This window comes from Sphaeramia orbicularis, chromosome 24, assembly GCF_902148855.1.
Source record: "Sphaeramia orbicularis chromosome 24, fSphaOr1.1, whole genome shotgun sequence".
Classification (NCBI taxonomy): domain Eukaryota; kingdom Metazoa; phylum Chordata; class Actinopteri; order Kurtiformes; family Apogonidae; genus Sphaeramia; species Sphaeramia orbicularis.
In genome coordinates, this window is record NC_043979.1 from 10632193 (window position 1) to 10643878 (window position 11686).

The 11686-nt window shown below is 38.2% G+C and overlaps 1 protein-coding gene across 1 annotated transcript; it reads right to left on the reverse strand.

Annotated features, from left to right (window-relative positions):
* Nucleotides 1–336: 336 nt before the first annotated feature.
* On the reverse strand, nt 337–4945 carry LOC115415120 (leucine-rich repeat-containing protein 15). The gene is made up of 7 exons (XM_030128579.1): nt 4635–4945; nt 3065–3250; nt 2778–2962; nt 2431–2687; nt 2142–2262; nt 1220–1355; nt 337–1060 (listed from the first exon to the last, which is right to left on the reverse strand). Exons 1-7 carry the CDS (start codon nt 4648–4650, stop codon nt 870–872), a joined length of 1092 nt encoding a protein of 363 aa, XP_029984439.1. The 5' UTR covers nt 4651–4945; the 3' UTR covers nt 337–869.
* Nucleotides 4946–11686: the final 6741 nt, after the last annotated feature.

Here is an 11686-nt window from a genome sequence, read left to right on the forward strand (position 1 = left end):
TGTCATTAATAATACATTTATACTTTTAAAATTGTTTCAGTATATTTTCTGAGACCTCATTCCTAGTTTCATCAAAACCATTGTTTAGTGTTTAGTGTAAAGTTTGTAGAGTCACACACTGTTGGCTAGTGTTTCATTACTGCATTGTCTACATTTAAATTATAAAAACTTGAGAATACTGTAGTATGGTACCAGTCTTGAACATATTCCTTATTTCACTTTAGGGTATTTTAGAAATCACAGTTTTAATAATATTGTACAGTTGTCCATATAATTTGACAGTGCCTATCATGCCACCATCCAAATGAAAATGTGTCTAACTTGAAAGTTTTTTTACTCACATTAATACACATAAGAACCTACTGGAACCATATCCTGGAATTGGATTAAAGTAGTCTCATTTTATGACATCCACAACTTTTCAAACCTGTGACAAGCAATATGAGATTATAACAGTAATCTCAGTGCTGAGTTTGGTGATAAAGGACAGTCCACTTATATTCATTGCTCATGGAGTGCAGTGTTTCTGTGAAGTGAAAAGGTTTTAATCAACAGCAACTTCAGAGTTGTATGTGCAGATCAAGGGTTTCAAGCTACTCTCTGGGTTGATATTACATTGGATATTAAGGCAGAATTGCTGAACATTCAAAGAAGTGATATTTGATGCAAGACCTTTTGCTAAAGAGTCAATATGTTCTAAAGAAATATGCTACCCTACAGAGAAATCTATAGATTAAACTGCAGCTTTGGATCGCAGCACAAGAACACTTCAAACCCTACCACAGCATACAAATTAAAATATTTGTTTTGAAGTAAATTCACTTAAATCTCCTGATCCCACTGTAGTCTTCTTTGAGAGTATTCTTGCATCAGGTGTGGCAGAGCAGCTTGTCAGCTTGGAGGCTGCTGAGGACATTTTTACGGAGCTCTGGAGGACTGACACACTTCAAGGAGTCCTGGGGGGACAGGGTGGCCTTAGTTTGTCCCAACCATTGTACCAAGGAGCCAATGTTGCAGTCACAGTGCCAAGGATTGTCATGGAGGTGCAGCTTTGTCAGGTCTGCGTGGGGTCACAAAGAGAAATAATCACTGTTTGACTGTTGATTTGATTTGATTGTTGCCATTACTAAACAATGTGGTGATGTCTCTCTTTACAGCTATCAGTCCTTTGTCACTTTGAAACTGGGACAGCAAGAAGGCAGGCTGGTGGAAGTCTTACCAGGCATATGGGTGAACATGTTTCCACTGACTGTCTTCAGGCGGTTTCCACTGAGAGCCAGCTGAGTAAGCTTGAGCATGTTCCGGAACACATCAGGTGGCAGGACCTCAAGTTCGTTGTTCCGCAGGTAGAGCTCCTAGTTTCAGTAATCAGCATATTTTATTCTTGATTCATTTAGCTCATATTTCCATCCAAATGTCCCACAATCAATACACTACAATCTGCTGTAGTTCAGTGTGTAACTTTTATATGAATGTAATCAAAACAAAAAAACAAAAAAAACTATATATATATATATATATATATATATATATATATATATATATATATATATATATATATATATATATGTTTTGTTTTTTTTTTACTATTAGGCAGAGCATTATCATCATCCATTCTCCTGGTGAAATCCTGTCTTAGTAGTTAATGTTATGAGACCTAGTCCTTGTAATAATTGTAAGTAATTGTAATTGTGAGTTTTCAGCTTGTCTTATTGTGAATCTTTGGTCTGAATTTCACTTCAGAGGCAACGTAGAAAGTAAACACAACTTTGTTGCCATTAAAGTGTACATAGCGTCTGTGCAAGCATACAGTGGACTGCATTTCATAACAAGAGGGAGACTGATAGTAATAAATGTTTCAGTCATGTTAGCTACTGTTATCCACTCCTAGCAGTACCAGTTCAAAACACAGTATGTGATACTTCCCAGATAAACACATATAAGGACATGTCCACAGATAGAAGTTGGACAATGCAGTAACTCTGAGTGATTTACTGAGACAAAAAATAGCTGTGTGCAAACTAAAAGTTTAAGAAAGCTTCAAGCACCTTGAAGCTTAAAATCAGGGTTAGTGAAGTTAATTTAACTTCGTGAATAGGAAAAGGAATTCTGAGTTCGCCACAAAATAAAAGTCTTTTTACCTGTAGGTTGCTCAGGCCATCTAAACTTGATGGACTCAGTGCTGACAGGAGGTTGTTGTCTAGAACCAGCATCTCCAGAGATCGCAGTGGCTTGAAAACTCCAGCAGGAACAGTCTTCAAACTAGGTTTGGTAGACAGACAAACTGCACTGATGATCTCACATTCCCTCTAAAATATGTTAAAACTACTATTAATTGGAAAAGTGCATGCTAAAAAAATGAGTGTAGGTTGACAAACAAAAAAAATAATAGTCAAGTTTTTAGCATAGGATAATAAAGTGTAATGTGACCTGTTATTGTCTAAATTGAGGAAGAGGAGCTGTCTGAGACCCGTGAAGGACTTTGGGGAGACTTTATGGATACGATTCAGAGAAAGGTCTAAAACTTTGAGAGCGATGAGAGGTTTAAAAGTGTTAGGTGGGATTGTTGTCAAGGCATTGAGAGGAAGGTCCAGTTCAGACAGGTTCCTCAAGCCTCCAAACATCTCTGCTTTGAGGATGCCAATCTGGTTCTGTCCCAGCATAAGGAAGCGAAGGTTCAGGAGGTCCTACAACAAATGATTGTCAGATTACTATTGCATCCACATATTACTGTTCACGTACCACAGTACTTCCTAGCTGATCTTAAATATCTTTACCTGGAATCCTCTTGGTGGAAGGGTGATGATGTGGTTGCCATAGAGATTCAGTAGCATCAGTTGCTTTGCACCAGAGAAAGTCTGTGGGTGGATGAACTTGATGGCATTACGTTCTAAGTTGATGCTCTCAATTTTGGGAACTCCTTTTAAAGCTGCTGCCTTCAGGTCTGTGATACCATTCTCACCTTAGAACAATTCACCAGTTGGTTACTGATAAATACAATGCTGATTTTTGAAAAATTAACATTGCAAGAACAAAGAATAATACACAACATAACCATGCTTACCTAGTTTGAGGATCCAGGCATCTGGGGGCAGGTTGGAGGGAAAGGCATTTAGCCCTTTCTTATGACAGTTGACCTCTGATTTTTCTGGGCCAGACTTCCTGGAGCATTTACATGCATCAGGACAACCCTCCACGGCTTGTACCACCAGCATCACCAGCATCAGACACACTAAGTACTGCATCTCTCCTGCACAGTGGAGGGTGTGGAGAAACACAGCATGTGGGAATTGGATTAAAACATAAAATACCTTTGTATGGAATCACCCACTTCTTACTGTCTGCCACTTTGAAGCTTCATCGTGACTTTGTGGAGCCAGAAATGACTATATTTAGATAAGACAGTGGAGTTGAGGAAGAGTGAAGGGTGAGGTAATGCTACACTTAACTTGCTGGTATAGTAACTTGGTAAACTTTGAGAAACATATACACAAGAGAGTGTATGTTTCAGCTGGAAATAATTTACAAAAGTATCACCAATACACTTGTTAGAGGGTCCAAATAAAGTGAAGGAAATTATTACTGAAAATAAATTACTGACTTAAAATTTCTTGAGGCAAGTTGACATTTCAGAGTAAGAGTCAACTGGAGACAGATTTTAGGAACCCTCAGTGGTATTACACTTTAAAATACTTCTACATTGGTTCCACTTTGCTGTTGCCCTTTTGACAAAAGACATTTCTTCCAATTACTTAAGCAAAGGAGAGGGCATAAACTGTCATACCCAATCACTAGAATTAAATGTTACCAGTGTTGCAAAGTCCTGAGTCCAAAGTTTTGTGCATCTGACACCAACTCTAAGCACCTCCTGACTACTGAAGAAAGGCTTACTCATTTTGTTGAAATTATATGGATCTACATTTTACAATAATCTGGCAAATGAGATCTGTACAATGTAAACGTCAACATTTTTAGCAGCCCCCAAGAAGTGGAAGGTAGTGAATGTACAACAGTAAGCAAATTCTGTCATAGCAAGGAGTTAGTCAAGATGGTCTTTTCGTTCTTGTTATGATTGGACATAAAACTGATCATTGAGAAATTTGTAAAATAACAGGTAACTGTTGCAGTATTCGCACAATCGTATTGCAGTTAAACATATTTTTCTGTCATTTTCCACAACTAAAGCTGTACTTTAAGGGGCTTTTCTAACACAAGTGCTTTATCATCAGCAGCACAACATTCAACAAAACCACACACTATAAGGTGGGCCATGTATGACTAAACGTTTTCAGAAAAATAACTCCTTTTGTCAGGTGGGTGTGAAAAATCTGAATTTATGTCTCACTAATCCCAGTCCCTAAACTAGATGAAAGCTGTTTAAAGCCCACCGTGTGCAGAAACAATCTTTTGAAACCTCAGAAGACAGCAGACCAACAAACCAAGCACCCACACAGCAGAGTGACACCTTAAAACAAAGAGCAACTTCTCATCAACAAGGCAGATTAAAAGCACTAATACCTGATGGCTGTTTCAAATAATTCAGCTAGACTTTAAAGTTAATTCCAAATGGAGAAATCAAAAAGTTCAAGCTCATTTGAAGGGAGGCAAAAGGTTAAAAGTTGAGTGCCGCTTACCTGAACAGGCTGTCATCACATTCTAAAAACACTGCTTGAGTTTCCAGACGTGTGTCCTCGTTGCCTTCACCTCATCAACTTTAAAAGTATCTGTTACACTGCTCTGTAAGTACCAGCTGCCATTCACAGTGAAATAGCCTGGCTCTCTGTGGCCCTCACTTCATGAGGTTTAGCAAATATCCCAGTTTTAGCACAGTGAATACTCCACTCTCACTATTCTGAAGCAGACAGACGTTGTGTATGAAGCAATGTCTCAAACCTGACGTAAAAGCAACTATGAAATGCCACTGTGGCGCTGTGGTAAGCCAGAGTCAGCCTCAGCATACAGTGAAAGCAGGGTGTGAAACTGAGGAGCCGCAAGTTCTGTAATGTCACAGATCCCAGAGAAATGTGGCATCCGCAGATTATGGCTCCGATCCACAATGCATTGGCAGGTCCAGCCAGTGTGTGCATGTGTGTGCAATATGTTTGCAAAGTGTGGAAATGCGTGTGGGTTGACTAGTGAGCATCGCCAAGAACTAACTTTGTGCATTAAACAGAACATTAAAACTTAGGGTTTTTTCAAGCTGTGCTTCATGGAAACACTTTGGAAAGTGATGAAAATGTGCCAATGCATCCATTTGTCTGAGGATGTACTGACACTAGTAAATCCATCAGTTCAGTTGGACTCAAACATGGAATAATCCATAAAGCATACATTGTTGAAATAATGCTTTGTAACTCCAATATCACCATATTATTACTTATTGGAATTTCAAGCGACTAACACAAGGATAATTCCCATATTTATAACTGGGCTCATTATTTGGTGAAAATAGCAGGTTAATGATGATCTTGAGTAAAAACAATAGACACTGGAGGAAAGAAGACAAACAGCTGATTTCCCTGATTTCCTGCTTGTCGCCTGACCTTACAGTGGCCAGAGTGACTCATCAATGAGTCGAATATGTCCACCTTTTTGAGCAGGTAATGTGGAGATAATACAGTTTGGTATTGTGGTGCCATAAAACTCATTTCTGAGTTCAAATGGTCCAAAAGGAGTCTGTTTGTTATCATCTGTCTTTATACCGAGGCACCAGTTTTAGTTCTTCAAGGGGTAAGTTAATTTATTTAACTCCAATACAGTGATTAGTGGTACTGTCCAGTTAGTTTTTACCTGAAGTGTCGAAAACACTTGAACCTTTGTGTGGTGTTCAGATTTTTGTTTTTCAGACAGTGTTTGTGAGTGTGGTGGTTCCACTGCATTTGTGGATTTTTAATTCAACATAATCAAACAATTTTATGTTAAAATACTCAACAGATGTTTACTTCACCCCAATTACAAGTAACATAAAAAGTATACATGTTTAATATTTGTCTTTTGCCTTTGCTAGATCACATTTATGGATTAAAGAGCTACTCATTTTTGGTTTATTTCTTAATAAAATCTAATATAACCAATATATGAGAGGAATAAATTCATAAAATAAATAATTACTCATCATTTTTCATTTAATAAAAAATGAAAACAGGTCCCACAGACCCAAACACCATACAAGGGTTAAGTTTACTGCTGTGCATCACTTTGTTTACTTTATTTACCTTATGTACCTTCTCCTGATATGTGAAGATGTGAAATCCCACATTAAAGCCTTATTCTATATCAGGGGATTCCATCAAGATCGAGTTTGGAAAATACAGAGGTAACTAATGTTACTTAGCTGACGTGCAACAATAGGTTGCACCAAACTTTATTTTTCTCTCCTTTGATAAGACTCTTAACTTTCACTTATTGGCTTTAGCGACTTTCTCTGCCCTTTATTATCATATGTAAACTGGTAGAAACTGGATGTGTTTTACAGCCCCAGGACACAGTACTGCAGCAAACTGAATACAGAGGAACAAACAGGTTTGGACCCGGAAGAAGGAAGTGGCATCACAACTGAACACCCAGATGTAACATCAGGCTTTCATGAAGCTGAACATGGACTAGGTGGAGCGACTTCATCCATATGTCCAAGGTTGGATTTTAAGAAGAATTCATGGTAGTAATTCAGAGGAACTGGTCATAGTGACAACAGGTGGCAAAGCAGGAGTGTTTTATTTTTTCAGAATCAAGATGAGTTTTCCAAGCTTTCATGGTGCAAATAAAGACATCAGCCACTCATTTGTGGGAAATGAACATTGCTAATGTACAACTGGACAATGGATCTCCTTGTGAGGGCTTAGTAACAACAAAATACTGTTATAATACAAAATACTGTTATACTGTATACTGTATAACCAGAGTGTTTATTTGATAGCTGAAAGAGAAACAAATTCTGTCTTGTGACATGTGTGGAGGGGTTCTTTAATTCCAAGTGGAAGAATTTTTAGAGGTCAGAGAAGGTGGTGTAATTTCATAACACTTTATCTTTACATGTTGTTCACTGCTATTGTAACAGAGATTCAAGATTCCTATCATGGTGAAGGTAAATTAAATGCTTTTTTTTCCATTAGGTCAACCTACGGCTCATAAGTACATGTTCTGCTGTGCTTTGTTTTTAAGGCAATACCAAAACCTAATTAAAAAGTTCCATTCATCACCATTTAATGAGTAACAAGATCACAAAATAATGAAGCACTGTGTGAGTAATGAGAAAGGTAATTGAAATATTTTAATAACTGTAGCCACAAGGGTCTTTTCTGCTTTTCACCACAATTAAAACATGTAATGCTGCCATGGGTCACAAATCATATGCAAATATTCAATAATGAAGTGATAGGCATTCAAGGCAGGTTTTCCAATAATGACATTCATCTGGTGACAGAGATATGATATGTCTGGAGTTGACATTTGCAGTATCAACATCATCACAAGTCTGAACATTTGGAGATATGCAGTAGACAAAGTCTGGTAACAGACAGAGATGGAATTCTTCGGCATTAGTAAAGGTCAAAGATAGGACTTGGCCATTTTTAACGATGGTTCAACATGTCCTTATGACCTACAGATATATTCCTGAAGATAGAGTGAAACTGCTGAAAGATAAGCATCAGCATTGAACAACTGCCATTTGCTAAAGCATGCACCAATAAGCCTTGAATTTGCAGTGAAAAACAAAACCAATCATATGAATTATTCTCTTTTATCTAAAATTACCAAAATATTCTAACAGAAGTAGCAAACAGAACACAGCTACTGTATCTCTTTGCTACAGCATATTTGTTGTCAGATAGTTTGGTCACGCTGTCTGTGGTTAGAACACTCATCTTTAGTCATCATTTGCTTTCATAGGTTAAAGAAATAGTCTTATTTTAGAATTTGCTAAAATAATCTTGAAGCTGCAGAAATCATGACTGACAAAACTGATGATTCACTTGAAATTGCAACAGAAACATTTTTTTTTTTTACTTCTTGGAAGTCCTTCAAAACATGACCAGGATTGCTTCACTTTGCTGTTTGTGCAACTTCATATAAACCTCTTTGTAATAAACATTAATCTGCACATTATAAAGCTGTTGTAAGTCCTCAAAATATAATCACATGTTGATAAGATACATACAAATTATTAACCTTAATAAGGTATTATTTTTGCTTTCAAAAGCCATGAAAAAGCATGGTTAAATGTTATTAATTACATAAGAAATGATTTATCAACCTGTATAAATCACTGTTTTGGGTGGCACGGTAGTGATAAAGATTCCAAGATTAGAACTGTCACCTCACAGCAAGAAGGTCTTGAGTTTGTGCTGTTAAGTTTAAATGTTCTCCCTGTATCTGTGTGGGTTTATGTTCCTCCCACCAGCCAAAGACATGCACCTTAATATGTTAACTGGTCAATCTGAATCACCCATAGGTGTTAATATGAGAGTGAATGGTTGTTTGTCTGTACATACCATCCCTGTCACATATGTTGCCCTTTGGTAGCTGGGATAAGCTCTAGAGATGTAAGAGGTTGAAGATAAAAAATGAAACTCACCGTTCTATAGATGAGGTTGTTGCAAAATGCATAGTTAACTAACTGCATGATGAAGAATTTAATAACCTTAATAAAATATTGTTCATGCTTTCATCTGGATGCTGGGAAAAAAGCCATAAACTATTACTTTATACAGTGGTACCTTGACTTACAAATGCACCAACTTACAAGTTTCAGACGTTAGGAGCCGTTGCTCAGTCGATTTTTTGCTTTGAGTTGCAAGCAAGCTTACAAGCAAGTTTCAGATACGCCGCCACTAGTTGTCGTAGCCAATAAAAACAAAAATGTTGAAGGACAGCTAGTAGGTATTCTGGTGATGGATCTTCCATCTCTCTGCTCACAACAGCATCTTGAGCAGTACTGATGGGTTCCTCCTGTCAACTCCATCTTTATATAACCTACCAGGCAGCTCCGAGACACATGTGGCTCTTTCATCCCTCTGCTGTGGATCCCTGTGGTTTGAAAAATTAATAATGAGTATTTTAGTTAAATGCATTTTATTTTAGTTCATTAGTTTTTAAAATGTAATTCTAAATTTGAAGATTATGGTGATATTAGGTATTACAGGTATTATCTCTTGCTGCACAACAAAGTCCTGTCGCTGTCCAGAGGGGAGGTGCTGAAGCACTTTGCTGTGTGTCTGAAAGAGGTGAAAACAAGTCATCCAGAACATGTTAAATATGTCTACATACGGCAATATGCATTGGAGATAAGTACCATATAAGTTGCACATAGGTCCAAAGCATGTTACACATAGGTTAGGCTATGTTTAGACGGTAATGAGCTGAACCAAAAACACAAGTAGCGTTGCGCTGTTACTTTTAATTCTGCATTCAGACGTGCATTTTGGTGGGAAAATCTGCATGCAGACAGACACGCAAAGTGTGTGAAATTTCCTATTATCGATGTAGCATGCATGACAGGTAACTAGGTGGCATCACACCACACCAAGACCAAGCACCTGCATAGAACCTTTGTATTTCTCTTCCTGTTCTCTCCTAGTGCAAAATACAATCACAAAACAGGAAACAAAACACCACTCTATAAAGATTCATGACAATTGCTGAAATCACTCTTGGATGTAAATTAGAGTGGTTAGGGCAACTTAAAGGTCTGTCGCAGGGAAATAATATGACGTTGTTTTCCCGTACTGGTGTGTGCCTGTGATGAAAACTCTACATGACGAGAAAACACAGTTTTGAGATTTCATCCCTTTAGCTGATGCGAGAATGGAGCATTTTTAAGATTTCCATTCTGGAAGGTGTTTTCCCTTTTTTGCATTTTTCAACCCCCCAAAAATGCCATTGCCGTCTAAATGAAAAGCACATCTAATAAAATATTTTGTCGTTTTCACCCGAGAGTGTTGTTGTGTAAACTGGGACTTAGAAATAAGTTTTGGATATGTTAAACATTATCTCGATGCATTTCGAGTTATGGGGCTGAAACGGATTAATGGCATTTCAATCAATTTCAATGGGGAAAATTTATTCGATATACGAGCAAATTCAGTTACGTGCTCAGTCACGGAACGAATTAAACTCATAAGTCAAGGTACCACTGTATAATATACTTTGTTACTTGCAAGAATTCATCACAAATTTAATATAAATCTTCATCCATTTCTCAAGTATGAAAGCATTTCCACTGTTTTTTGAAGCATTGCCTCGGGGGAGAAGTAAATCTAATATCTCACATCCATCTAACACTGCTCACAAGATCAATCATGTTTTAAAACAGATATCATTAGGCTCATATACTTTGGTAAAGCTGTACTAATGTGTTCTCAATGGCAGTTACACAAATTTTTCCACACTCATGCAGATTGCAGCCATTGCATGTGGAAGTGGGTCAGGACAGTAATTCCTTATGAGAGGAGAGAGCAAGGGAACTGCCAAACATGTCACTCTCTGTTACACAGCACAGAAAAGACTGAGGACTCCGAGGATGGGGAGAGGAAGGGGAGGAGGGTGGAGGCAGAATCGGAGAGTCTCTGACACAGAAAAGGAGGAAAGGGAAAGACACAAACAGAAGGAAAGGGAGAAGAAACTGGGGAGAAAACAATGATGGAGATGAAGGGTGGAGATTTAGAAGCAGGAGTGTAGTTGAGAGGGAGTGGGAGGAGAAAGAAAGGATCAGAGTCAAAGGAGAAATAGAGATAGAATAGATAGAATAGACTGTATAAGAGGGAACTGAGAAGAGGGAGTAAGAATAAACAGTGGAGAAAGAGAGAACAGGCCAAAACTGAGCTGTGCAGCACGACGCCCGGATTAATCGAGACATGTGCTAGAGAAAAGAGGCGACAGATAGACAGCTGTGCTGACTGGACTGATTCTTTTTTCAGTGGGAGACAAAGATGAAAGCCCCTTTTCTCAAACCTGGCCAGCACACACACACACACACACACACACACACACACACACACACACACACACACACACACACACACACACACAGTAGGTAAGCCATCTGGAAGAATGTTATTAGCCAGTCTTCACAGAGATAGGGAGGGAGACCAAAAGCAGATAGAAGGAGAGACAGAGGTGAGACAGAGAGAGCTCCACTGTGAAACATAAGGGCAAAAAGGCAGCTACTACAGCAAAATACAGATGGAGAAGTGACAGAAGGAGAAATGAGAGAGGAGTCTTTAAAGGCAACATCAACATCAAGCAATAAGAATGAATTCAACTTAACCTCTGAATTATCGTCATATTGTTACAGCTTCATCACAGGTGGGTTTTATACATACAGTAGCATATTTCGTGTGACCTCCCTTTGCACTTAACATGTCTTTAAGTCTTTTGTCCAGACAATATGAGATTTATTGCATTAATTATTTGATATTTTATACCAGGTTTCATTCAACACGTCGGGTGTTTCTGCTGGTGTTTGTGCTGCTCCTTGTCACCACAAATAAAATGTCTGTTCATTTCAACTCAGCAAAAACAACAGAACTAAAGGTGGCCTCAGAATTGCACAATACTGTATACACCACAGAATGAGTATAATTTGTGGACAGAGGAACCATGACTTTGGCGATTGGTTTCTGAACTGCCCGTTTGAAGCCAGTGGTTTTCATTTTGGCTGTTGCCATTTGGCCAACTGACCATATTT

Excerpts from the sequence above, each read along its gene's own strand:
- LOC115415120 (XM_030128579.1), bottom strand. Across the intron at positions 2,963-3,064 it reads TGCCTGGATCCTCAAACTAG|GTGAGAATGGTATCACAGAC; the intron begins GTAAGCATGGTT and ends AATTGTTCTAAG. Across the intron at positions 1,356-2,141 it reads ATGGCCTGAGCAACCTACAG|GAGCTCTACCTGCGGAACAA; the intron begins GTAAAAAGACTT and ends TACTGAAACTAG.